Raw genomic sequence first — 25679 nt, 5'->3', positions numbered from 1 at the left:
TGTACCAAGTCCTCGAGGGAGATTGATAAAACAAGGAGGAAGAGAGCTCTCACCACAAAATATGCTCCCTTGGTACAAATACATATCTGTGTTCACGATTGTATAACAGACTGTTCTTGGAGAGCTCGATCACATCACAGCGATCGCACACTGCCTATCGAAACCGGACATCACAAACAATCCTTCCATGCCAAACCAGCAATGTCTCACAACGTCCGAACGAGTTAAACATTAAATAATTGATGTAGGTTTGTTTTTTTTTTACCTTTTTTCCGTGTCGTTTAGCATCGCACCACTCAAACGACCGGGAGTTAAAACCACGAGTCGAACGAACGCCGAAGCAGAATCCTTTGGGAGACACAGCCCACCTGTCAGCACTACACACAGGGAGCCCAGTTTCCACTTATAAAGGAGACATCCTGCCGAACACAGAACCGCTGTGAACTCAGGCACAAGCGCAGCCTTCTGAGGCGAAGTGTGTGTGCCCTGCATTTCAATGACTCTCACCCCCCTCCTGAGTGACGGGAGGGAACTGTGATGGAGAACCTGAAGCCCTGATGACAGACTCCTCTGCGGCTGCCCCAGTCTGCCCCTTGAGCAGACTGTACTGCACAGATCTTCCGCGGGGTCCACGCCGCAGTAAACACACCGAGCCCTGATCACACTAACCTCTCTCAGCCTGTCTGAATCCCGGGTGTGAGGCAAGTGCAATGGAGCCCTCAGCCTTCTTCCGACTAACTCCCAGGCGTGTCAGAGCGACTGATGCCCCCACTGTTAATGAGTTACGCACCCCACCAGCCAAGACGGGGGATCTGTACTGCAATCCGGGGGACGCGAATGAGACCGGGATGGTACCTAAAGCACACTTCTTCTTGATCAACGTGAGCACAGTCGCACCTTGCCTTCCCCTTCACATACCCAACACACTCCTTCCTAAAGACAGCTACACCTGGCGTATTTCACAGCTGTCCATCTTGATGAAACGCGTGCAGCTGGATACAGAACACAGTTAAAAAAAAAAGGAGAGAGAGCAGGAGTGCACAAAACACTCATTTAGCATCCACCAGAAAATAAACACATTCCCTCTTCTTTCGCCTTCTCTCAGCTGTTAACTGTATCTGGTCTACCTGGTAGTGTCAACATGCCAGCCTACACAGAGCTCTCTGATCCATCGGGAGCTAGACGGAGCATGCACACCTGGACACGTGCAACCGTCTCATAATCACGCTCTGTCCGAACTGAACCAGCGCAGCGCCCTAATCCTCTCCCGGGATTACAGAGAGCAAACTCCTGCCGAGAACCTATCGATGTCTGTCCGCTCTCTGAGCTGTCAACGGCTCACACTGTGACCCTGATTACTCTTCCTCGCCGCGAAAACAAAACGGAGTTTTACGCTGAGCAGCGATTATAGATATGAGGTTTCAGCCTTATCGACTGTCATGGATAGCTGTGACTCTATGAGAAATGAGCAGACTTTTCCGACGCCAATTCAAAATTATTTTTAGGAGTACGTCATTGCGTATTAAGCTAATGCATGTTTAGTAGAAGAGCTGTGTTCTACGGTCCGCTCCGGAAAACTAACGTTTCAACGGTAGCTAACGTTAATACCTGCTTCAGTTTGTAAATATTGCGTTTATTTTCCTTGAACTGATTTGGTGCCCTCAGGGGGGGAAAAAACGGCGAATCTCGGTTCCCCAATGTCCCCAAAAAGACGGAAACGCGGTGTTTCCAGTGACTGGCCATAACCTGTATCTGACTTAAATGCGCGACGGCCGTCACACCTCGTGAAAAACCACGAAACTATGTACTTCCTTCTCTTCCACCCCCACTGCCTGTTCAGCTCTCCATGTCTTTGAAAGAGTGTTGCAACAGTTGACCAGCCTTTTACAAATGAGTCACCACAAGAGCACTCCTCGACGCTGGATCCTAATTCCAACTATTTCCCCCGCCCCAGTGCCGGATGAAAAGAGACAATCACACCAGCCGCCAGTGTTTCCCAGCGCTGGTATGACGGGTGATGAGAAACACTGGCCCTGCTACCCGGGACCTGCCAGGCTCGGTTCGTTACCGTTCCGTGTAGCATCCAGTCGCCGGACTGACAGGTCCTGCAGACTCCTCGCCGGCCGCAATGGTGACGCTCCAGGAGTGAGGCACCGATCTGCAGCTCCCGTCGCCCTCTGAAGTTCTCCTCTTTCCTCTTGCAAGATGTGGTCCGATTTCCAGGCCGAGCCGGCGAAAACGAGCAGACCGCCTCCCTCCTCTGCCCTCTTCCCAAAAACTCCGCCGCCTGACTCACATCGACGTCCCCTTTGCTCGGAAACCCAGTGCGCTTACGGTCTTAATATTATTCAGCGCTAATTCCTCCTCGCAGGGCCTGACAAGAAACTTTTTTTTTTGGAAATCTTATACAATGTCCGCCGCCACCCCCCTCCCCAAGCATTACATGTTGCACCGAGAAGACGGGGTCCGGAATGTGCTTGTGAGGCAGTACTGTTTAGTAATCACGAACACATTGGGACCAAAAGCATCCCACTGACAGCAGTTCCTCCCTGCGCGAAAATGGCGTTTCCTACCACCCCACAATGCATCGCTGCCTAAAATCATGACATCACTCTTCCGATCCTTAAAGGGCCAGTGACAAAAATATTCGCAACAGGAACTGTGCTCCGTTCACAAGCAATGTAGCAGACGCAAATTAAATCAATAAACAAAAACAAGAGTGTCACACCCGAAGAAGGCTCCACAGGCGAAACGATGTGATTCTTTTCTTCTCTTTCCAGCATAGAATAAACCTTTACTTGTTCCTTTGCAGCCTAAGCATGCTGACGCAGCTCCCTATTTGAACTACAAGTTAAATCATTTGGTTTTTGACAACCTCTTGAACGGACCAAAAATAATTCACAATTTTTTTTACCCTATGAAACGTCATAATAAGAAATAAAGAGCAGTATTAATTAAGAAACGAGTACTGTAAGCAAACTTCAAAGCAGTGTTGTCATTTTGAAATGTTTGCCAATGTATTTTAACTCCCTGTGTGCTACACCCATCCACTAACTGGAAAGAACACATGGCTCTACGCCTGCTAACTTAAAACAGAGCACAGGACACTCGCACCAGTCTTTGTTTCCTTAATGCACAAACAGCAAAAAGGCACAAGGAATGAAATAAATCACAATAATCCTCATTTTCACTCTGAGATCTCTGCATCATGACTGGTGACAAACTCATTGCCAGGGTTCTTTCAGACACGTTTCAGCTTCATTTACCCCTCAGCTTAGGCTACTCTCTTGTTTCAGCAAAGGAGAACAAGTATCTGTCACGTCGAGTAACCCAGTTCAACATGAACTGACGGGTGCTCACTCAGGATAACATTATGAACCCGCTGTTTGGGAGCATTTATTAGTTTAACACCCATGAAGGCAGGGGACAATGAATTGCATCTGACTCCTCCAACTCAGCACAAGCAGTAGGCATTTAGTTGCGTAATAGTCCTATTTGAGGCTTTATGCCTCCAAAAACACACTTCCAACAATAAGCAATGATGACCTTTCATTTAGTGGCAAGAAATTCAATAGATTTCATTCCTCATTCTGATTTTTTAGAACTTTTTTTAACAGAGGGGCTTCATTAGGAAGAAGCTCAGGAACATCACACACAAAGCACATCAAATCACTTCACTGCGGTGTCACATGTATTTATTGAAAGTCACGTCAGCGTGGTGTCCTTCTGGTTCCCCATCAGCTTTCTCCAAGCTCTCTGCAGGACGACTCTGCCCATGAGGAAGGTGATGGCCAGGTTGCGCCGATACCACTCCCTGCCAACAGAAGACAAGCACAGGGTGACTCCCAGCACCACCCCTCTGGCACAGCGAAGCAGACCTGTCCACACGTTACAGCTCCTGCTCCAGCAGAACAACTGCAGACATGACAGCACAGCACACAGGCTAATGTGTGAACTGAGCAGACTTCACTGGAGGAGCAGCCCGAGCCTTTATCTCAGCAGCCTTCCCAGCTTGAAAGTGGTTTCAGTTTGCTAACTGTCAATCAGCTCCTCCTCCTCACCATGGTAACAAGTGCTGCTTCTGTCACTGCTCACTTCCATAATGGCCACGACCACAAACCACAGACAGGACTATAATTCCAGCTACAGCAACCCGAACCGATTCTCCATCACCAAGCAAACCAACGGACAAACAGAAAGGTAGTTACCTGTTGTAGCTGGAGTGTTTCTGACGGTTCTTGTCCAGGAAGTCTTTGTAGAAGACTGCCATCTCATCGGCGCTCAGAATTCTTCTCCTGCCTGGCCAACAAAGACAACGGAACAAAAGCACGACCTGTGCTTAGAGGACTGAGTATAAACCCAATTCTACTCACACCATGATTCATCCTCAATACATTAGCATAATAGCACACCATCAGAGGAAAACAGAACATGTTGAGCAGATTATATAACCAGGCAAAGAGAGAGAGAATTGGAGGGGTAGCCTCCACTCACCATCTTCGTCCCTCAGTCCCAGCCCCTTTGCCTTCAGAGTCGACAAGACAAACTGTTCTTTCTCCTGAACAAAGCACAAGAAACTCCTTAGCAACGACCGCCTAACCAAATAATGATATAAGTAGTTGTGACACATAAAAAGCAATTTTTCAATGCATTAAGACAAGGGGATACAATGATGATAACACAAAATGTTTCGTAACAAAAACAAAAGGGGATTGTTCCTCTCATGAAGTCAGAGGTCACACACCTTATCCTCACAAAGAATTGCTAAGATTTATAGTTCTCTTTCAGCTCTACACATCTATCCACCCAGTATCTGCAAATGTTTTTTTTTCCTAAGTGTCATCAGAGTCCCAAGTCTTGTTTACCTAAATTTACACCCAGGAGGGTTGATAACTGTGCAACCAGTGGCTAAAGTCTGACTATAAGTTTAAAGACAAAATTAACCAATAAACACACCAGCTTTCCCATGTCAACAGCAACACTGAAGGGGAAAAACAGCGGAGTTAGCTTTGCTTGACTTACTTGAAGCAACAGCAATTCATTTTAATATAAATATTAATTTCTAGTAAATGCAATCTGCGCTTGTTTGGACAGCACAGCACTTGATCAAACTCCAAAACAACCATCAGTTTGTATTCAGTTCTGCTAAGTAGCCTCACACATGCCATTATCTGTCACATCAAAAACTTATCTGGGACACTGCAGACCAGGCTGATCTGTGGTCTGAGGATGTGAAGCATGCGATGTTCGAATAATGTTTAAATCCAAATTGAACTGAGAAACATGGGGGTGAGTGCTGTTGCCTCGTGAGTCTTGGTCCCTGGGTTTGATCCCCAGTATCTGCTGTGGGGAGTTTACTATGGTTTCATAACACCTACCTAACTCACGGCTGGTTGGTTAACTGGCGTCACTAAAATGCACATGTGTAGACAGCCCAAAACAATCAAAGAGGGCTTTCTGGTAATTTTTGGTTGAACATCACAAAGCTAGGCTGCCCTGCCACCTACTGGACAAACATTGTTTTACACACTAAAAAACAAGGGGCCATTCGATCAGGAGGGAAAAGACTTTCGCTCTCCACACCCAAAGTAAGAGTCACGACACGAAAACAGGCCAGGAAAGACCAGTGCTACCACAGACCCTGCTGAAAGACAAATTCTGATTGGCCCAGAACTGCTGGTTCCAGTCCTCCGTTTCCTGCCTCAGGCGCCTCAGCCTGGCTTCCGTGGGGCTTTCCTTCTCAGGGATGTGGAACCTGATTGGCCGGAGGTTAGACAATCCATCCGGAGGACCAATCCAGTCACATCTGCTGCTGGTGGGAGGGGTGAAACCTGACCTCTGTGGAGACAAATACAGGTAAGGTAGTTATGAGAGAGAATCAGAGAGGGCCAAACTACACAAGGCCCATCAGTCTGCAAATTTCAGAAGCCCGACACAGTGGACTGACAAATTGCCCTTTTAACCTCTCATTAAAATTGGTCTAAATATAGCAGACATCACAGGAGAGAGAAAATGTGGTTTTCTTTCACGCCAATCCAATACCTAAAGCGGACTTCTGGCATGTACTGTTTCTTATCCTGTATTCTATTTTAAGGTCATTGCATAAAAGCATGATTCACAACTGCATGAAACCTCTCTTCCTGACTGCTCTGGTGGATATTCAAGAGATTCAAGGCAGGGAATCACACCTTGCACTGCCAAAGCATCCTGCAGCCACATACAATCTCAGGAGAGAAACATTTAAATGTTAGGAGAGTGTGCAGTACAGGGAGGAGAATCCACTTCAGGAGACTCTTATAAACAAGGTGCAGCTCCGTGCTGAAACGAGTTATTATTAAACGCATTTTCAGTTAAAATTTCACAAGCTAAAAACACTACTTTTTTTAATCTTTCGGAATACCCAGTGGCTTGGAAATGTGTCTGGTCGGATGAGTAGAGAACAATTAAAATCTGCGGACATTGCTTGCTGTATAGGGAAGATGCATCTCAGGAGACTCTTGAAATAAACAATGTGTCTGTAAGAGATGTTAATCACACTGCAATACTGTAATAAAGAGGTTTTTAACTTCAGGGTGACTAAAACTACAGTACTTCTGCAGAGCGATATATCTTAAACACTGATGCATTCAATGTGCTCACAACCATTTATTAATTTCCAAGATATGAAAAAGCGATGTTATATGTAAGATGTTATGTCGTAAAATAAAAATATATACAGCGTATACTGGACTTCACCATTCCCACCTCGACTGGCCTCTTCTCCTGTTTAACGGGCTCTCTTTCACTGCTGTATCTCAGTCGTCCCGACAAAACACCTGCTGCATACCGGGAATACGTCAGTTTACCGTTATGGAGCGATCGCCACGTCCGAATTCCTGACAATTTTATACTCATCTCTGCCTTATTCCTTCAAACCTCTTCTCCACTCGCTGACCTCTTCCAGGAGCAACCTAACCCACGAACTTGAGCCCCACGTGACTACCCCGTGAGCTTAAGAGGCTGGACAACAAAATCCTTACGCGGAAATCCAGCGCCCCTTGCACTTGTAACCATCCACAATCACGAGTTTCGTTTTATCGTGCAAATTCAAGAGTTTTGGTGGAGTTTACACTATATATTGCATTATCAGTAGTGGGTTGATTTTTTTTTATGAATTCAAAACAACTTGTATAGCACAAAGCAAATATGTCGAAAACAATGACGCGAGTTGTTGTTTATAACGACAAGATTAAAAGTGGAAGGTGTGTAAATGGGGTTAGAGAGGGGTAAGTTTTCAATTCTTTTCGAGGTGATTTGCGGAGAGTAATTGCCTCTTTCAAAAGATATTTACTGCGGCGACAGCGAGGGTGATACTGTCTCACATCAGGGTCCATGGAACTTCGGGATTTCTATGCTTGGACCGTTCCGTGTGCGGACCTCTGTCGTGACGTCACTCGGCCGGCCCGACTCTTCTCCCGGCAGTGGAGCCGTGCGATGAGGATTGTTGTGCGTTTCTCTCTCCTCCCCTACCGAGCTGATGGCTGTCCGCTGGTTATGCAGGTAAGACGCACACCGCTACCCTTGACCCCTTTCTTTGGTACGGAATACCTCAAGCGTAAATTGCTGGAATTGCCTTTTTTTTTTTACTCATGGGTGAGGTTGTTACCGCCGCTGTCAGTCAGTTCTTTCTCAGCCTTTCTCGAAATTCTTACTGTTGACAAAGGATTTGAAAGGACCTGCTGTTATCAGTAAAAAAAAAAATGTAGCAGTGTCAATTAAGGATGATTTCGGATTTCGTAAAGCGATCAAGGGTGCCCATCGGAGACGTTTTCCAACAGGTCTAGTGCTGACAGTGTGATACACATGTTTCGCTTCAGCGAGGTGTTGCTATTTGAATTTGAGCCGAGCTCTGCTTCAGAAAACGTAAGGGCAGTGCCATTGTTTTTAGGCAGTAAGAATGCACCGTACGGTAGATATGCAATACCGTGGCTACTTACCCGTCCGGGACAGATTCACAGCTGTCATCCGCTTATCGTTAAGAAAAAAAAATGGTTCAGGTTGTGCGGAGCAGGGCGCCTCTTACAAAATGCACAGGTTGAAGCCATCCTTTCGCTATAGGGCCAGAGATTTGATTTCGTGCCGCTCGGTGCACCTGTCGCCCAGAGAGGGGATGGTGCTGTAGGAGATGAGCTTGGTGGCACTAAGATTTTCACCTGCATGACGGCCTCGATAGCCCCCTCCGAGGCCTCTGGTGTTGGAGAGAGCGTTAATTGTGCTTTGGCAGCGCTGTGAATTTATCGGCCATGCCCTTGAGTTTGAATTTGAGAGCACATGCTATGTCAATCAGTATGTCACAACAACCATTTTGACGTAACCTTTACAGATGCCACTACGATAAAAAAAGCGAACTACTGGCGTTATCAAAGTAAGAAAGAGATGCGCTACAAAACAGAAAACTAAGGGTGTCTTAATGTTTGTGCGCGGTAACAGGGTAGCCCTTAACCAATCAATGACGAGCCGAGGTAATAACGAGAAAATTCGTTTATATATGAAGACTTTAATGAAGTATTCCTCAGAGCGCATTAGCAATAACTCATTAAGTGCCATCAAATGTAATTACCTTTGTGTTTTCTGTCTGGCAGCATGCACGTTTCCGCGGAGGAAAATGGAAGTTAAAGCTTTAGGAAGCTACATCGTTTCTTAAGCAGTGCTCACAGATGATCTCGCTGTGCCTTTTTTTAAAAAAAAACTCGATCGTCTTCAGAATGAGTCCTGAACTGGTGGACAGCAGTTTAGATCTTGTTGTCTGTCTGATAACAAATGTCAGAGCTTCAATAGCGAGAAGAGGAATGAAGATCATCTTTAACGAGTTTAAAATTGAAAACGTTTACATGACGTCCTCTTTTTCAGTCCTGTTGTAACCTTTTACAAGCAGCCTCATCTATCTCAGTGTTTTCCATTTTGTTTTTGTTTTGTTTTTTGCTGCCTGCACGCAGAATTCTGCACTTGTCTTGTGTGAACAAGCTGCAGTTGGGCAATATTGTGCCTGAAGCAGTATTGATAGACTTCAGAGGAAGTTGCGGATTACGATTGCGGAGGTTGAGGTGAAGACCTTACAGTGTCTCTGTGAATGAAGGTGCAGTAGTTCTACGACTTTCTTACTGACTGTGAAACTCCAGATGGGTGGTAGCAGAAGTGGTGTTCATGTGGCCATACTCCATGGGATTTGTGCGTTCAGTGATCTGAACATCGTTTCTAACCTACTGTTACGCGGACACATCCGTGGACACAGTACGGTAGTGTGACTGCTGGTTATTTGGGGCTCTTGGGTTTGATTCCAGTATGGGCTCCCCTCCAGGTCCAGTCTGCACATTCCCTCTCCATGTCCACATTGGGTTTTCATCAATACCCATTTCCTCCCACCTTCCGAAGACAGGCTGATGAGGTCACGAGGTGTCTGCAAGCCCTGACTCCATGTGGGTCTACCTGGTGATGGCCTAGACTGGGGTTTAAGCTATAGTCCCATATTGCACCCTGGGCTCCCAGGACAAATCCCGGGTTGCATCAGCCACGTTTTCTGGTAATGGACGGATAGATAGATAAATCCATCCCCTGTGTCCTCTTCTCAGCTGCGGGGAGGTGAACGTTTGACCATTAAATGCCAACCAAGCATCATCCTCCATGTCTTCAGAGTTCACTAGGGGTCGGAGGTAAGCGGGATTCAGCGCCATCGATTCGTGAGCGAGCAGGCCGTCGCTGGGACTGAATTAGGGACGCGTGTGTACCGCAGGAATGGAGAATATTTCTAGCGGGCATTATTCTATCGCTCCCCCTGAATTCTTGATTGAAGTGCCAGTTTTAATTGAGGTTGTGATGGCATCGAGCGTATATTTAAAAAGCCTTGGTGCTACTTTGTGGGTTCTCTCTATCCATGCATGCTCCTATTCCCCCTGTCAGGTTTGCACTCGTGGAATATTACTGGGAGGCATCAGAGTGGAAATGTAACTGTTCCTGGTTGTCTTTCCACGCTATCTGAGGTTGCAGCACAGGTTGCGGCACAGGTTGCAGCGATAAAGGAATTACTTTGTGATTCTGAGCGTCTCCATCTCCTGCTGTTCTTGCATCCCTTCAGGACGCCAGGTGCGATATCACAGTGCTGGCACATGACCCGCACGAGGAGAGTAAGAGAATTCCCTCTCTCTGCCACTGACAGGTTTTTGGTGCTAGGAGTCAGATGCTGTTCACGCGTGTCAGCTCTGTTGTACAAAGTGACATGCAGTATGGTGATTGTGGAGGGGGAGAAACTGTGTGGATTCCTGCAGGAGAGGTGTGTAATAAGTATTTTTGGGTTGATGTCTTTTAGGTAATATTATATTTATTTACAATTTTTTAATGTTTCTTTGTACTATCCGTATTGTAAGTTTCTGTGTGTGCAAAACATAGCTGCTTGGATGCAAAAAAAAATAGTGAGACATGAGGCGATCAATTATTCCTGTCTCACATGAACAGATAGGCAAAACCAAGATTCTTTACATTTTAAACATGACCACAATGCCAGTTCCTTGCTTTCTTGTTAAACAAGCGTCCTTTCAAAGGAATGTGTATAAATACATTAAATACATTGCCAAACAGGACACGTGATCCTTGTGGGTGGGGTCACATGCTCATACACAGACACCCACACGGTGTGAACTGTGAATGGGGCAGGTGACGGGGACGCTGTCTCCTTTAAGACGGCAGAAAACGAGGAACAAATCTTTTATGACATCAAAGACTCGCATCATCGGCAGACTGGCAGCTGCAGTGGAGCCTGCCAGGAAAGTGCTCTTCAGTCCCCAGAACCCTCGCAGTGTCAACACGGCCACATAACCTGCTTATCTGGGAATGGGCATGCCTGTGGTCACGGAGCAGCGGAATGCTCTGGAGCGTCTGGAGGACTATTCCGAGCCTTAGTGTTTCCCACTGGGAGCTGGGAGATCTCTAGCACAAGATTTCTAACGCAAATTAGCCTGCTTCATCTGCCAGCGTATCCACCACGTTTGTAAGTAATTCCGTTTTTAGGTTTCTTTTTATAAGATTCCCGGATGGCGGGGGCGACAGGACTGCCTTTGATGTTCCCAGGCAGCGAAGTATCTGGGGTTGGGAAAGTAAAAAAAAAAGCTAAGCTGAACAGAATACCATTTTTTTCTTCGAAATGGGGGAAAGAAACAACAGCGAGGCAAGTGGGTTCCAGGGTGTGAACATGTTCCTCGTCGAATGCAGGAGATCGGATTGCTAAACAAAGAGTGGGCTGGTTTGTAATCTGCGTTCAGGGGTTTGGCGAGGAGCATTCCTTTGGCTGGGATGGTGAAAGTGTTTGGTGTGGCTGTTTTAATCCTATTTCGATGTTAGGTGGGGCGGCTTCTCTTGGGGGAGGGATTGTGTACTGAGCCATAAATCCCAGCCAGGGAGTTATTTGCGCAAAAGCTGTGATGTAATCCCCATATCCACAGAGGTACAAAGGTGTGTATCGCTCTGGCTGTATGTTATCTCTAATGGGAACTAAACAGACCTGTCTTCTCCCGGTTAGAGCGCTTTCCCTTTGTTCAAAACAGGATGGTTTTGTTTTTAATCAATCGCCGTATTTCCTACCAAACAAAATCTTTAGATGATATTTCGATATCGCTCTTCCCCGTGAGGCAGTATGATGGTTTACTCACCTAGACAGATGTTGCCCACCCTTGTAAAAAAACAGGGTGAGTCAGGCCTCTGAAGTAGTAGGTTGCTTGTAATCTGTTAAAAAATAGATAAATGCTCAAATTAAAGTACTCCCGGGAAGTTAGTTGCCCCCTCTTTAGCCTCTCTGTCTTTACTGCATCATCCCACCCATCAGCTATTTTCTATAGCCCTGGAGGGCAGTGGTGGGCAGACACGGGGGCCAGGCAGGGCAGGAATCACCCTGGAACACACGCACGCACGCACGCACACACACACGTACAGGGGCGATTTAGAGATGCCAGTTCACCTGGTCAGCAGGTCTTTGGACTGTTGGGGGGGGGAGAACTGAATACTCCACACGGAAGACGCCTCCGTCTGGAATCTGACCCAGGAGCTGGGAGGCAACTGCGCTCTCTGCCGCAGAGTTTTTTTTTTTTTTTAAGCCCCTCCAGCTTCTGCACGGGGCTCCCGTTGTAGTTTGCCGCGAACGCTGTTGTAGTGACCCCCCCTCCCCTCCCCTTCTCCGCAGCCTGTTTGGAAAGCCCTTTGATGGTGGGAAGCGCATGGAGACGGGCGGCCAGCATCCTGGCCTGCAGCGGCTGCAGGAGGTCCAGCGGGAGGTGCAGGGCCTGGGCAAGCAGGTGGGCTCCTTCAGCGGCCTGCAGAGCGACCGCGAGTACCGGCGGCTGGAGCGCGAGCTGACCCGCCAGCTGCTGGAGGTGGACGCGGTGGACACGGAGGGCAAGGCCGAGGTCCAGCAGGCCCGGAAGCGGGCGGCCCAGGAGGTGGAGGGGCTGCTCCGGCTCCTGGAGGAGAACTCGGCCCACCCCTCCCGCCTGGCCATCGAGGGGCTGAGCCGGGAGGCCCAGCAGCTGGTGGAGGCCGGGGTGCTGGAGCCCCAGAGGGCGGGCGCCGGGGAGATCAGCGACGAGCTGGTGGAGAGCCTGCAGGACCTGGTCCTGCGGCTGACCCAGGTGAAGACGGGCGGGAGGGTGCCCCTGCGCAAGGCCCGGTACCGGGCGCTGACCCGCGTGTGCGCCGTGCAGGACGTGATCGAGGGGCGCACCCGCCAGCAGACCCTGCCCCTGCCGCTGTCCGAGGACACCCACGCGGCCGTGCAGAGGATCAACATGGTGATGGCCAGGGTGAGCCAGGCGCGCAGCGAGCTCATCGCCCTGCTGATGGGCCTGGGCGACGGGGACAGCTGCGCGCACCTCGCCCGCGTGCTCACCGAGCTCCTGGTGGAGCTGGACGCCCTGGACGTGTCGGGCAACGCCGCCGTGAGGAACTACCGCAAGCAGGTGGTGGAGGAGATCCACGGGCTCCTGAAGCACCTGGACCTGGAGGGAGAAGGGGACGACACGTGCAGGTATGAGCCAAAACGACACAAAAGCCAGATCAGTGCAGAGATCCAGATCTCCTTCTGAATTCACTTTCTCATTTCAGATCTGTGCATGAAGGAAATACCTTCAGAATTGCAATACCGGGAACTGTTTTCTTATCCATGCTTGCAAGAATAATTCTCTACTAGCCAAGTTCCTCTTTTCTGCACTTGTGTTCGATAATAGTATTAATGATAATGATGAACAGAGAAGAAAGAAAACACAACGTTTCGTATTGCAGCTGAAGAAGGCTCCACAGCCGAAACGTTGTGTTTTCTTTTTTTCAGCATGGAATAAACCCATTACTTGTTTCTTTGCAGCCTACGCATGCTGACACAATGGTAATGATAAGAATAAAAATTGATGATAATGACGATAGCAAGAATCTAATCTTTTTACCCCAAGCAAACAGTTAAGCGTTGAATTTAAGCTCTCCGGTTGGCTCTCCCGCTGCTGGCGCTCTTGCAGGTACGACCTGGCCCAGAACGACTCGATCCAGCAGATCGAGGTGCTGCGCGGCCGCGTGGCTCAGCTGCGCCGGCAGCTGATCAGCCAGGACAGCCCCGGGGAGCTCGGCTTCAAACCCAAGGCGGAGCTGCAGGGGTTCCTGACGCAACTGGACGAGGTTAGCACGGCGCGCAACCCCTGCATCCGCGAGGCGCGCCGCCGCGCCGTGCTGGAGGTGCAGGCCGTCATCACCTACATCGACCTGCGGGAGGCGCTGGTGAGGCGGCTGCCCACCGCCGAGGAGCACCCCTCGCAACGCGCCGTGTGGCAGGTGCTGGCCAGCCTCTCCGAGCTGCAGGGGCAGGTGCTCAGCTTCGACGGCAAGCGAGCCGACAAGAGCTACATGGTGCTGGAGGAGATGCTGACCAAGCAGCTGCTGGCCCTGGATGCGGTGGACCCGCAGGGGGACGAGATGTCGAAGGTCGCCCGCAAGCAGGCCGTGAAGTTCGCCCAGAACATCCTCGGCTACCTGGACATGAAGACGGACGAATGGGAGTACTGACCGCGGCCACTTGCGGTGGTCTGTCTCTCTCGTTTGGTTCGCAGTCCTCTCTCCCCTCATCTTCATATCGCAAAGAGATGGATCAGGCTGCAGGAGGACATGACGGAACTAACTGGTTTGTGGCTGGGGATGGTAACATGATGATGACGTCTTTGTTGCTGTTACAAGATTCAGGGGAAACATCTGGCTCTGGAAAGAGGCTGTTTTTTTTTTTATTCCAACTTTATTTCGACAGACATGAATACAAGCAAATTGTTCCTCAGCGTTAAGAGTTCCATAAATCTCCAGTCCGTTCCGAAAGACTGCGTTTTTTAATTGTGGCGTTAGTGTGGTGCTCTAACCCATGAACAGAAGTGTGACGTGGAGCTTCTAAGCGTTTCTCTTTCTGTCTGTCTGTTTGGTCAAAAAAAAAAAGTCGTCGTGAGATATACAATTGTGATCTGGTGTAAAACTGTTAGAAAAAACACAAAGAGGGGAAAGAGGAGGAATTCCATATCTTCAGAACCTTTACAGGGAAAGCATATCAGTTTTGGGGGGAAACAAATCAGTTCTCCAGCACAGAAGAGTTAGTTGCTAGTAGCTCTCTGTCTGTTGTTTTAGTTGTACTGGTAGTGAACTTCCCTTTAGTTCATCAGCAGCTCTGCCAGCACATCTCGCCAGTAGCCTGCAGACAAGCCAGCAGATTATGGGGTCTCCGAAGACATGCTCTGAGATCTAATCTACATCCTGTTACCTGAAGGCACAGCAGACTCTAGCAGAACTCTAGCAGAGCCGTTCAAGGTAAATGGAAATTGACTTCCACTTCTTACAGCTTCACAGCCCAAGAGGAGGAGAGGTGAGGGTCATTGTTAGATCTCCAACTTGTGTCTTTACTTCACAGGTGATGTCTCAAGATATGGGTGACTATAACCTCTGTAAGTAATCACCTTCGGAGAAGAGCCGAAGACATGTTAATTCATCTTGAATTTTTTTCTTATGCTTAGTTTAGTCATTACTACAGAGAACTATTGACCAATTCATTTACTAAGCATCTAGACCGCTTTAGTTCTTAAAGCTACTTTAATTACATTGTTTTGTACATGATATTTCACAGCAAGATTCAGCAGCTCACTCACTGAGTCCTAGTTTCTGCTTTGTATAAATCGTGATTCAGTCAGAAGGAACAAGGAATTGATGATCAATCGTGAACATTTTAGATTTAAAAACATCTCCTTTTGCATTAGCCAAAAAAGGAGTTTTCTTGTTCAAGAAAAGAAAAGGGTGTAAAAAAGTGAGTGAAGTGAAATCCGTCCCTAGCAGAGCTTGGTTGAATCCAAGCTCTCCTGGGGACTGGTATTTTCTGTTGATATTTTTTTACTTTTGTTTGTGATGTTTGTGGCTAACATGAAAGTCTCCATTGGGTGTAACTCGGAAATAACTGAAATGAAGGATTTCCCTGTTATTGACTAATTCATCGCTTTTTTTTTCTGTTGTGTCATTTCATGGAAGCAATTTGCTGAAGTTTATATTTTCATTTTTGAAAAAACAAGACTATAATTAGGGTTCGTCTGTTGCCATAGTCACTGATGTTTTGTGGCTGTGGGGTACGGTGTTTGGGACTGCTGCCATGTCAGAGAGTGATTGACACAAGATTTCAGATATTCATTGTATCAACAGACTATGAATGGGTTTTATAAAAAATGCCCAGTTCTGTGCCTTTCTTTCTGCCCATGCTTCTGATGGCTCTTTCCCTGCTTGTCGAGTAAGCACAGTATAATCCACTGTGGCAGGGAGGCTGAGTGGATATTAAGTGTCCTCACTTTAATGCACAGAGAGGGAGGGAACTGTCCTTTGAATTATTTAACACAAGCACAAGACAGAGAAGCAGTAGGAGGGAAACTGGACTCCATATCTGACGCTATGCTTTCTGGACAGGAAGCATTGTATGTTGTATAGAGAAACTCTGGGCTCTGCACCTGTTGCTGGAATCATGCACCATTTTTGTGGGGATTCTGCACCGATGGTCATCAGGGGAATGACTGGGCACAAGCTAAAGGAAGCGCACCTCCCAGTGAAGGCCAGGTGTGCAGCTGTCAGCCGCATCTCGCTGCTTAGCTCTAGACATACCCTGTGAATCTGCACACGCTCGGGCAGGCCGAGGTGGCCTTCAGTTTTCACTGCACCCAAGGCTGCTGCTTTTCTCTTCCCAGCGTTAATGAGCTAGCTCCGAGGACAGCAGGCTTGCAGAGCCCCCCAGAGGCTTCATTACCTGTGCGGCTCCAGACGCACATTATGGTGGTCCTTTTTTAAACTGATGAACCTGTGAAAGACACCAACATGTCCATATGGTCCCTGCAGGGAGAGAGCTAGGTTTACCCAGTCTATCTTCTGCTGTGATGGGAGGCTAGCAGAGCTGTTCCTACAGGCTGGAACTCGATCGATTCGGGGAGGGGGGGGGTTCCCCATCTTGTGCAGCAATAGCTTTTTCTATAGATTTGCAAGTTCCAGTATTGGCACAAGTTGTGTGTATTTGGTTACTGTGGCTTTAATTCTATCAGCTAGGATGAATCAGTGTTCTATAAGCTCCAAAATATGTTATCGCCAAAAAAAAAAAATGCATCATTTGATGATTCATTTTAAGTGCTGTCTCAGCTTTATCTCTTGTCGTCTCTTGTTGGGTGGGAGCTAATGTTTTCGTCTGCAGCTGGACCTCTGTGGTTTCCTGTAGGAGTACATGGTGCTGTTCAGAAACCCGACTGAAAAACAACGGTACACGACAAGATGTGCACGATTGCTAATCTTAACAAACCTGCTATTGTATTTATATACAGCACCTTTAACTCTGCATGCAGATTCGGTTGTGGATTCCTTAGTTGTTGTTTTTTTTATTATTATTATTATTAATAATGGATTTGCCCGCTCATGAGAGTACAATGGGGGTTGCTGTGGAGTGGGGGAGTTCTGTGGGGATTTATATCCGCAGGATTAGATCGACATCTGTCATGATGACAACTCGTCCCTGATTCTTTCAAGCCTCTGCCCGTTCTTCTAATTATAGTGCAGATTCTGAGGGTTGTTTCGTCATGTCTGGGTGACATGCGGACACGGTATAAGCACCACAATCACCCCCTCCCCCCTCCCCCACTCCCTGAACAACGAAGAGCCAGGAAACTTTTTTCCTTTTTTCTTGGAGGCATCGCTTCTCCTGGGTGGCGGTCGTTCACATTGGCCACAGTGAGGCGAGGTTACTGTAGACGGGGGTCTGAGACGGGTAGGTGACTATCCAGCAGGCAGGGACTGAGAAACCCCAAGCTCGAGTAGTAATTGGCACCGACAGCTTAGTTTGAACTCTCCCGCCTTCGAGTGCCGCCACCGCCCTCTGGGGATAAGAAAAAAAAAAACAACAACAACAACAACTAGACTGTCGTTCCAAAACAAACAAAAAAAGTCAGTGGTGTTTCCAAGCGCCAAAGCGACTTCGGCCAGGAGTTTCATTCGGTCCTGTTTCTGGCGGAGGGTGAAGGCGGCTCTGAATCTGTGTGAAAAGGGCCCTGTGATGTATTTGTTTCCCGCGGATACAACTCTGGGTGCCAGGAATCGCTCGGACATCACTTCCCCCTCGTCTGTTTCCATACATGCTCATACATACCTACAGCTGGGGAGGAGTCGGCGCTCTCTGATGGCTGGAGACGAGCTGTCAGGCGGGCTCGATCGTGGGGAGACAGATTCCTGCTCTGTGTCCAGTGTACTAATAAAAGTGTCTTAATGTTGCGAAACAAGATGCAGTGTGGTATGATGTGTGTGTGTGTATATATATATACCGTGTATATTGACTGCCCTAAATTGGAAACGAAAAAAGATGTAAATACTATCCAGCAGTAAATATATAATTTAACAAGAAAAAAAAAGTCCACGGTCTTTTTCTTTATTTCTTGCGTTTGTTTGATGATGATGATGATGGAGTTTGGACCCTCTGCATGTTAGTGTTAACCTGGTGGATGGGAGTTCCCGGGGCAAATACTTCAACAGTGATGATGGCAACTCGGGGAAAATCGCCGCTGAAGCTCAGGGCCGGGTGATACGAAGGTTCCCACAAGGGGGCAGTGTGAGCTTGGATTTGTAAGAGTATCGGGATTGCACAAAGACTTTTTTGGGGGGACAACAGGACCATCGTTTTAGCTTAAAGTTCTAATACATTGGCCTTGGGGGGATGTCTTCATTGCACCGGTTGTAAAAATTACACAATGTTTTCTCCACTGAGTGATTAAATTAAATTCTGATCAGGTGATCAAACACACACTGGCAGATTGATTATTCATTAATGCACTCAGTTTGGAAACTCCAGCCCTGTCTGTGGGTTGTCTACCTTTCTATATGCTGTTCTCTCTCCCTGCAGCCGTCGGTACGGAAAATCTTTCCTCTCAATTTCAGCGCCTCTCTCTGGCAAAGCTTAAACAGCGGGAAGCAAAACCTTGAAACGATATATTCTTTAAAAGTCAGGTTCCGAAATCTAGAAAGCTCTGGGACACAATGCACATCCACAAAAACATTCCTGGCCCAGAAACCCCTGATCACAATGGTTGAGACTGGTTCACAAAGAGAGTGACAGAAACACATCTTTCAGAGACGTGTGGCACGCTGACAGCCGACTGTGGAGCGCAGATTGGGGGGGTGGGTGAGGAGAAGCCCTCTGCTTACCTTAGTCCTGTCCTCCCCCCTAGTGGCAGTGTGTTGGGGAATGGGGATAAGTCCATTTCCCAGCTAGACAGTGGACCATTGTGCCTAGCAAGGCACTCTCTCTGGCGCAGAGCGACTCTCTCTCTCTCTCTCACCCCGAGAGTAGCATTCTGCTGCCAAAACACCCTCTTTCCTAGAGCAGCCGGAAAACACTCGGTACTCCGTGTCCTCACCACTCCACAGAACAACAAGCCTCACTGTCATCTGTTAGGAAATTGTGCAGAAGCACTAAAAACAAGGATTAACAAGGGTAGGTTGTATCGCCAAGAGTTCAGAAAACAAAGTGGGAGAGGTTCAAATTGGACAGTGCCGTTTCTTGAGTTAATATTTATGCTACTGTATTTAGAACGTCGGGCACAATTTTGGACTTTCAAAATTCTGGTCACTGTTGCAGTAAGGCTACTGCTGCTCTGTTGTCGATCCAGAGAAGAGCAGCCAGGTTTATCTTGGTTACCTCTTACTGCATTGAAAAGGTGAAAGGAAGTGGCCTATGATCGCAGACAAGAAGCGTTCTTCAATAGAGACAATTACGAGGGGACTGGTCCCAGATTCGTGTAGCCAGAATCCTTGAAGGATTAGGTTAGGTTTTCTTCACAGTCAACAGTGAAACACAAGTGCTCCACGTTGAAATGCATTCAAAACTCGGTGCAGAAAAGAAATTCTTTACACAAAGGATTGTGGGAGTCTGGAACGAGCTAGCCAGGCTTGTTTCACGATACAAAAAGAAGCTCGTGCCGTTGCTCACAGATCCTTTCGAACGAGCAGGTTGCGCTGAACAACCTCCTCTCTTGTTTGGAGCGTTAGGTTTTTGATCAAAGTGCTTGTCATTTAGCGACAAGGACACCTCTGTGACTCAGTGCATGGTGCCGGGTGCTAACCTTGACCTCTTGACCAGCCCTGTGATCTTACCTCGGCCCGGCCGCTCCAGTCTGTTCCCGAGCTGCCGTAGGTGCGCGCTCAGGTTGCCACCAGCAGATCACTTTGACCTTCCGCATCCAACCAGCAGGCCAGCAGCTCAGTGGCCCCCTCACAGCTGCGTCACTCTCCCTGGGTCCTTACAGCCCAGACGTGTAGGGGGCCCCGAGAGACCTTTTTCACAAAGATTCCTACATGTGGCCAGTAGGGGGAGACAAATGCCAAGGCCTTCCCAGGAGCAGCAGCCTGCAGCCTGCAGCCTGTCTGTAATGGTAATGACTGTCTGAAGTGCACCACATCCTTGAGAGAAGGAGGAGGAGTGCGCTTTTCACTGGGCCAGGCATGACTTTGCCTTTGCCGATATGACTAGTCAAATTCTAGTAACAGAACTAACTACTATTAGTAATAGAACTATTAGTAATTAGTAATAGAACACCTGAAGAAGGCTCCACGGCCGAAACGTTGTGTTTTCTCTCTTCTCTTTTCAGCACAGGAATAAACCTGTTACTTGTTCCTTTGCAGCCTACACATGCTGATGCAGCTCCCCACCTGAAGTTCTAGTAATATTCGGGGTGATCTCGTTCCCGGCGATCGAGACATTGGGAAAGTCGATAACAGGTTAATACTGAAGTATGCACCCTGCACACTAAGTGTGCTCCTTAGTATTGCAATGTTGACCCCCTCCCCCCCAGCTCTGTCACTGTCACCTGTAACAAGCTGCAATGCAACCACTTGTGCATGTGCGCAAATGGTGCTTTCTGAGGCTCCACACACTGACAAAGCAATAGCGCAGCCATCTGCCTCTCTGCCCCTCCCCCCACCACTCTGTCGGCCGCGCCCCGTCGAAGTGCCCATTGAGAAAACGAGCTCCGGCGACCGGCCTGCCTTTGTGAAGCCGGAGCGCCCCCCCCCCCGGACCTGCGGTCTCCGTGGCAACGGCGGCAGGAGGGCGCTGCCCCAGTTTCTGCGCCTTTTCGGTTCCGGAGCCGCAGCCTCTCGGCGAGCCCCTCGGTCCCGAGCAGACGGGCTGCCTCAACAGCAGGACGGACACACGTGTGCGTGTGGCGCGACGTAGCCGAGCGTTACATAACAGGCGTCACATGCGGATGCAAACATTTCATTGGCTTCCGCGCGACACGACTGTCAACAGTTCGCCTGTTCTGTATTTTTTTTTTTTAACTTTTGGATTGTGTTTCCTGCTCTTGCAAACACAGCCCCACTTTGACGAGCAGCTGGAGCTCTCCCGTCCGCCTCGGGAGATGCGTGTGCGCCTTGCCGAGCTATAACTGAGGGGTCCGAGGGCACCGCACGATCATCGCGCGGCAAGGAGATGCGGACCGATGAGAGAGGGGGGAGTGTCTGCCTGTTCCTCCGCAGGAGTCGGCGTCCCACCCCTCCCAGGAAGAGTGCCGGGGGGAAGCAGAGGGAATCCCGGCACATACACCCCACTCCCCCCCTCTTTCACGTGCAGAGCCCCGTGCCCAGAGCCTGGAGCCCGCCCGCGCAGAGAGCTGGACCTCTGATCTGCTTTGCAGTGAGCTCACGTTGCATGCCAGCCGGCCGGCCGGGCTCGGAGACAGCGGCAGCCGTGCCTCTCGGAGAGAGTGAGGTTTCACCCCTCCAGGGGCAGGAGGGACAGGAGCAGAGCCCCCCTCCCGACCTCCTCTGCCCTTAACGAATTGCGACGTTAGCGATGTTGAAAGGGGCCTCACAGTCACTGATGCCTAATTCAGGATGAAAAAAAAAAACAACGGGTAGATTTGTAAAAGAAGATCCATTCAAATGAGTGGCTTCTAACTTATTTGAGGTCACATTTGCCCCTCGGGGGGGCAGTGAGGCACTGTCCCAGGTCTCTCCTCTCTTACACTTGTCATGCAAATCCCTCGAGACCCCTACAAAGACCCCAGCAAGGGCAGCAGGACTGAAAAGAATTCCTAATGCTGGGGGGGATGGTGTCATCCTGCGCCCTTCGCTCTCCAACGCCTTTTTATAGGCTGCCAATAAGCCCTTATTGCAGGGAGCAAAGCGACAACAGCGCTCAGATCCCACCTCAGCCACGCGGGACGTGGGAGTGCAGAGAGCTCTCCTGCTCTCCGATTCATTCTTACATACTGTAGCTTCAAGCAGGCTTACTCATACCTACCCAAACAACGCATGACCTTGAGGGGGAACTTCAAAACCATCCCTGCAAACTCTTCGACAAGTGGCGTGGGCAGTTATTTCTGCATGCTGCACAGAGGAGATGAAAGCCTCCCGCCCCACCTCTGAGAGCTAGAGAAGCAGTGTACTTGTCCAGCGCTCCTAAGACATCACGTTCGGAAATTTTTATCAGCACAGCGCTGGAATGAAAGCCAGCTTCTGCCAGCTGGTTACCATAGAAACGGGGATCGCTTCTGCCTCAGTGGCCTTTGGGTTTCTAGCTGGTTTGTCTGTCTTTGGAGTGGGGTGCTTAACTGCCCAGCCCCCAGAACCCCACCAGTTCGCTGGCTCCAAGGAGGCCAGCCTGTTCTAGATCCATGCCCTCGAACAAACCGCAGCCCAGTGTGAGCACCAACACCGGCCGACTGGCAGATGAACAAGAATCCAGGGCAAGGTGCCGCAAGATCAAAAACGCTCAGAGCAGCGCCAAGACACAAAGCACAGAGAGCCCGTAAATAACCCCCACCCCCTGTGGGACGTCTGGCCCCCATTCATTCTCAAACTCATATTCTCAGCCCTTCAGATGTAAACCCGTGCCAAGGAGAATTAAAAAGGTCATGGCTGAGGCACACGAGGCTTCTCCTTCTCTTTCACAGTCCAGTGGAGAAACACTGGGCCCCGACCACAGCTTGTTCTCAAAGGGCCCACGACATCTATGTTATTTGAGGGCAAACGGCATGGCGCCCGATCACACGTCCGCCCCCTGTCGGCCTCCAGCAGAAATCTAGTCCTCCTTTTGCTGGGGAGGCGGGGCAGTCCAACCGCGGGAGGAAACCTGAACTTGAACTCGATGAAACCAAAACCACGTTTCAAAAATCCACACTCCCGTTTCCTTACAGACGGCAATCCAGAAAACAAGAACGTAAAAACGCCATCCAATTCCCTTCCCTAAAATAGCCGAGAAAACTACGACATCATTTATCATGACATCTAGGATGGGTTTTTTTTTTCCACCTGCCGTGCCTGAGCCCTGCTAGTGGGGGTGTAGCACGTTGCTTTGACACCAGTCTGAGGAAAGAAAATGATTATGCTGGTTGATAAAATACTGTACAGCGCACAGTAAAATGTACCAGGTACTCATCAGGGATATGCCACCTGCTCCACATTTCCTTGAAACATGGGATGCTAAATTTAAACCTCTGCTACCCTGCAGTTTCTCCAACCAATGCGAGAGCTTTGTCTCTTGGGGGCTGCACTATCTCAGCAGAGTTCTGCTGACAGCACTGTCAGCTATTTGCTACTTCCTGCAACTAGACGATGAACTCTTTTATACTGGTATCGCATAGTACAGCACAAGAAGAAACCCAGAACCAGCAGGGGTTATATTTACAATACAAAACAGGACACATGCTAGAGAATAGGCTCATAGCTGGTTGATTCAATAGTTGCTTAAAAGCTGGTGGAGCTGCAGCAGAGACAGAGTGCAGAAAGGGTTTCTGCGCAGGAGCTGAGGTGCCAGCTATTGGTATGTTAATAGATATCGCCGAACAATTGGAGGGAAGGACTGAGACTCAATGAGAACCACAACTGACATGATGGTCCTCGCTGCAGGTTACATGCATGCGCCTCAATGCCTCCGAGACAATCCAGGATGTAGCTTGCACTGTCCTCCACAGGCACGGAGCTTCCTGATGCGCTCCCCCTCGTGCACACACAGGGAACAAACCCGCACAGAGAGGAGTGCGAATTCTAAACCAACCGAACCTTCTGCTGCTCTTTCTGCGTTTCTTCACTCTCCAGAACCCGGCAATTCAGTTTGCAAACACACTTCCAACAGGAGCGCAGGGGGGTGAACTGTGAGTCGCGGCAGGAGACGACAATGTCTTTTTCCAGCCAACGACGGCAGACTGGGTCTCACCATTCCACCGCACAGAGCGCAGCTGAAGGGCACAGGACCAGACCGCCAGAGAGCGAATAAGCCGTGGTATGTTTTAAAAACCCCAGAAGGGCCTTTTTAAAAAAAAAGTCCAAAACGTCACTTTGTATCTGCACAGAAAAGTGTAGGACCCCCATGCCTCTCTCCAGCTCAACAGCAGCTCAGCAGCAAGCAAGAGGTTCTCAGAAGGTCCAAGGGGCATCGGGAACATTAGCCTCCTCCCTGCCCTACACACCCCCTTTCAGCAAACCCGTCCAAAAAGTTTCAGAACAATCCTTCATGACCCAGAGCACTGTCATAAAAGGGGGGGGGGGGTCTCCATGGCAACAGGCTGCGGCAGCCGGCACTGATCCGGAGAGAGACCTGGAGCTGCCCCCGCAGGTCTGGAATAGCCGGATCAGAGCCTTCACAAGACCTTCTAACCAGCTGGGCTCTGCTCCTTTCACATGGTGATGCAGGTCAACGGCTGAGCCATGAACAATACAGGCTGAGCGCAGAGCTGGGAACCTCTTAGGCCATCCACAGTCCCACTCTGCATCTACTGCACCGAGCCTCAAGAAAGGGAGGCCAGGGGAGGGTCTGACACAGGCCTCGACAATGGACACGCTAGCAAGCGCAGATCTGCTGTCAGGATTTTGAGTCACGTCTGTTTCCCCCCCACAAACAGCAGCCTGCGTCAGCAGCAGAAACGCACTGAGTATTTATAACCGATGTCCTTCAAGCAGCCTTGTCAGGAAGCCAATTCAGTCAGCGTGAGAGCGTCAGAACACGCATCCTTTTTCACCCACTCGTGTGACTGCTCCCGCAGGGCATCGGCTTCTGTGCCTGTGCAGCAGGACTGGCTGAAGCCTTGGATTCCGGAGCGCAGGTTCACATGGGTCGGGCAGGGCAGAGGCGGGGGAGTCTGGGTATTCGGCCTGTGGGTAAGAGCGCACTTGACCGAGAAAGTGGACTGGCGTGCCTCTCGGATGCTTCCACCCAGTGCCTGGTCTTGCACAATGTGTGCGTGCAAGTTTAAAAATAGACTATAAATAAACGAAAGAGTTATTCAATGTTACATTTTTTCCAGATCTCAGGGGGAACAGGCATTGTGGCTGCTCCCTTGGTTTAATCTAAAAAGGTGTAATACATAGAATATGACAGCCCCCCCCTCAGGAACACTAGAATTGGACTGGTCTGTTCATCAAACAGCATCTTCAGCGCCTGCTTGAATTTCCTCTCTTTCTCTCTGCTCCTCTGAAAAATTAGATTCTGTCCAGATGAAGCATTTAGGCAAAACATGAAAAATTGTGAGTCACCCTTCAGAACACCACATGCCTATTAGACTGATGAAGCAGGAGTCTCTGTATTTTTCTAGCTTTAAATTCAGTCAGGAGTGTTAAGGCACTTAGCAACTGCAATGAAGAACAGTAATTACACATCAGATAAGTGCATCACCATGCACCGAATGTTCAGTACAGACAGACCACAGGGATACTTCTTTGTGTTACTCAGAATGAAATAAAAATACAATTTTAAAAAATCTATTTTTAATACACTTAACTAATGCCCGTAGATGCACAGCTTTTGAGCAGAGCAAAGCAGCGAGAGTCCCTGACGGACAAAGTCCACACTATGTAACTACAGGATCCTATCTAGAGCAAACAGGCGACCCGGCAGACCACAGGGTGTGTGCGAACAGCTCTACACAGGCAGGAGCCTGGCAACACGCCTGAGTCTGCAGGGGCCTCACTCAGCAGTGCAGGTAGGGGCGCAGCAAAGGGGGATTAACACTGGGCGCCCCACTCAAAGATAACTCAGGGCTACAATCCAGCAGTGCAATGTGCCTGAGAGGCCAGCAGTGTTTACTGTACCAGCACCACTTGTTTACTGCCAGAAGGCAGCTGTTTTCTGTTAACGGGATTTC

The 25679-nt window shown here is 49.0% G+C and overlaps 3 protein-coding genes across 10 annotated transcripts in view; 1 reads left to right on the top strand and 2 right to left on the bottom strand.

The window, feature by feature from the left end:
* Positions 1-2606, bottom strand: part of klc1a (kinesin light chain 1a) — a 41079-nt gene extending 38473 nt beyond the window's left edge. Inside the window, exon 1 of one of the 8 annotated variants that reach the window (XM_088647826.1) lies at positions 2069-2606. Coding sequence is in view for 6 of the 8 variants with exons in the window: in XM_088647823.1 (XP_088503949.1) it covers positions 266-288 (23 nt within the window). In the remaining 2 variants the exon portion in view is untranslated. Of the gene's footprint in view, positions 1-265; positions 476-1608; positions 1632-2068 lie in introns of those variants that run through there. The other 7 variants (XM_088647828.1, XM_088647823.1, XM_088647822.1 and 4 more) reach the window with 7 other exon arrangements.
* A 1072-nt stretch (positions 2607-3678) lies between these two features.
* coa8 (cytochrome c oxidase assembly factor 8) lies at positions 3679-6990 on the bottom strand. The gene is made up of 5 exons (XM_088647842.1): positions 6745-6990; positions 5641-5838; positions 4495-4558; positions 4209-4299; positions 3679-3814 (listed from the first exon to the last, which is right to left on the bottom strand). Exons 1-5 carry the CDS (start codon positions 6892-6894, stop codon positions 3706-3708), a joined length of 612 nt encoding a protein of 203 aa, XP_088503968.1. The 5' UTR covers positions 6895-6990; the 3' UTR covers positions 3679-3705.
* Positions 6991-7092: 102 nt separating this feature from the next.
* Positions 7093-17954, top strand: bag5 (BAG cochaperone 5). The gene is made up of 3 exons (XM_088647831.1): positions 7093-7539; positions 12206-13045; positions 13527-17954. The coding sequence occupies exons 1-3, from the start codon at positions 7517-7519 to the stop codon at positions 14065-14067; spliced, it is 1404 nt and encodes a 467-aa protein (XP_088503957.1). The 5' UTR covers positions 7093-7516; the 3' UTR covers positions 14068-17954.
* Positions 17955-25679: the final 7725 nt, after the last annotated feature.

The sequence above is a fragment of the Lepisosteus platostomus genome, chromosome 10, assembly GCF_059453375.1.
Source record: "Lepisosteus platostomus isolate fLepPlt1 chromosome 10, fLepPlt1.hap1, whole genome shotgun sequence".
Lineage (NCBI taxonomy): Eukaryota > Metazoa > Chordata > Actinopteri > Semionotiformes > Lepisosteidae > Lepisosteus > Lepisosteus platostomus.
This window is presented reverse-complemented; position numbering and strand designations above follow the sequence as displayed.

Bases quoted from the DNA above. Each gene is read 5' to 3' on its own strand.
- coa8 (XM_088647842.1), bottom strand. From the start codon at position 6,894: ATGAGTATAAAATTGTCAGGAATTCGGACGTGGCGATCGCTCCATAAC. The intron at 4,559-5,640 runs GTCTGTGGTAGC...TGCTTTGTTCAG, and splicing joins AGAATTTGTCTTTCAGCAGG to GAGAAAGAACAGTTTGTCTT. The intron at 3,815-4,208 runs GTAACTACCTTT...TTCTGTTGGCAG, and splicing joins AAACACTCCAGCTACAACAG to GGAGTGGTATCGGCGCAACC.
- bag5 (XM_088647831.1), top strand. From the start codon at position 7,517: ATGGCTGTCCGCTGGTTATGCAG. The intron at 7,540-12,205 runs GTAAGACGCACA...CCTTCTCCGCAG, and splicing joins GCTGTCCGCTGGTTATGCAG to CCTGTTTGGAAAGCCCTTTG. The intron at 13,046-13,526 runs GTATGAGCCAAA...GCGCTCTTGCAG, and splicing joins GAAGGGGACGACACGTGCAG to GTACGACCTGGCCCAGAACG.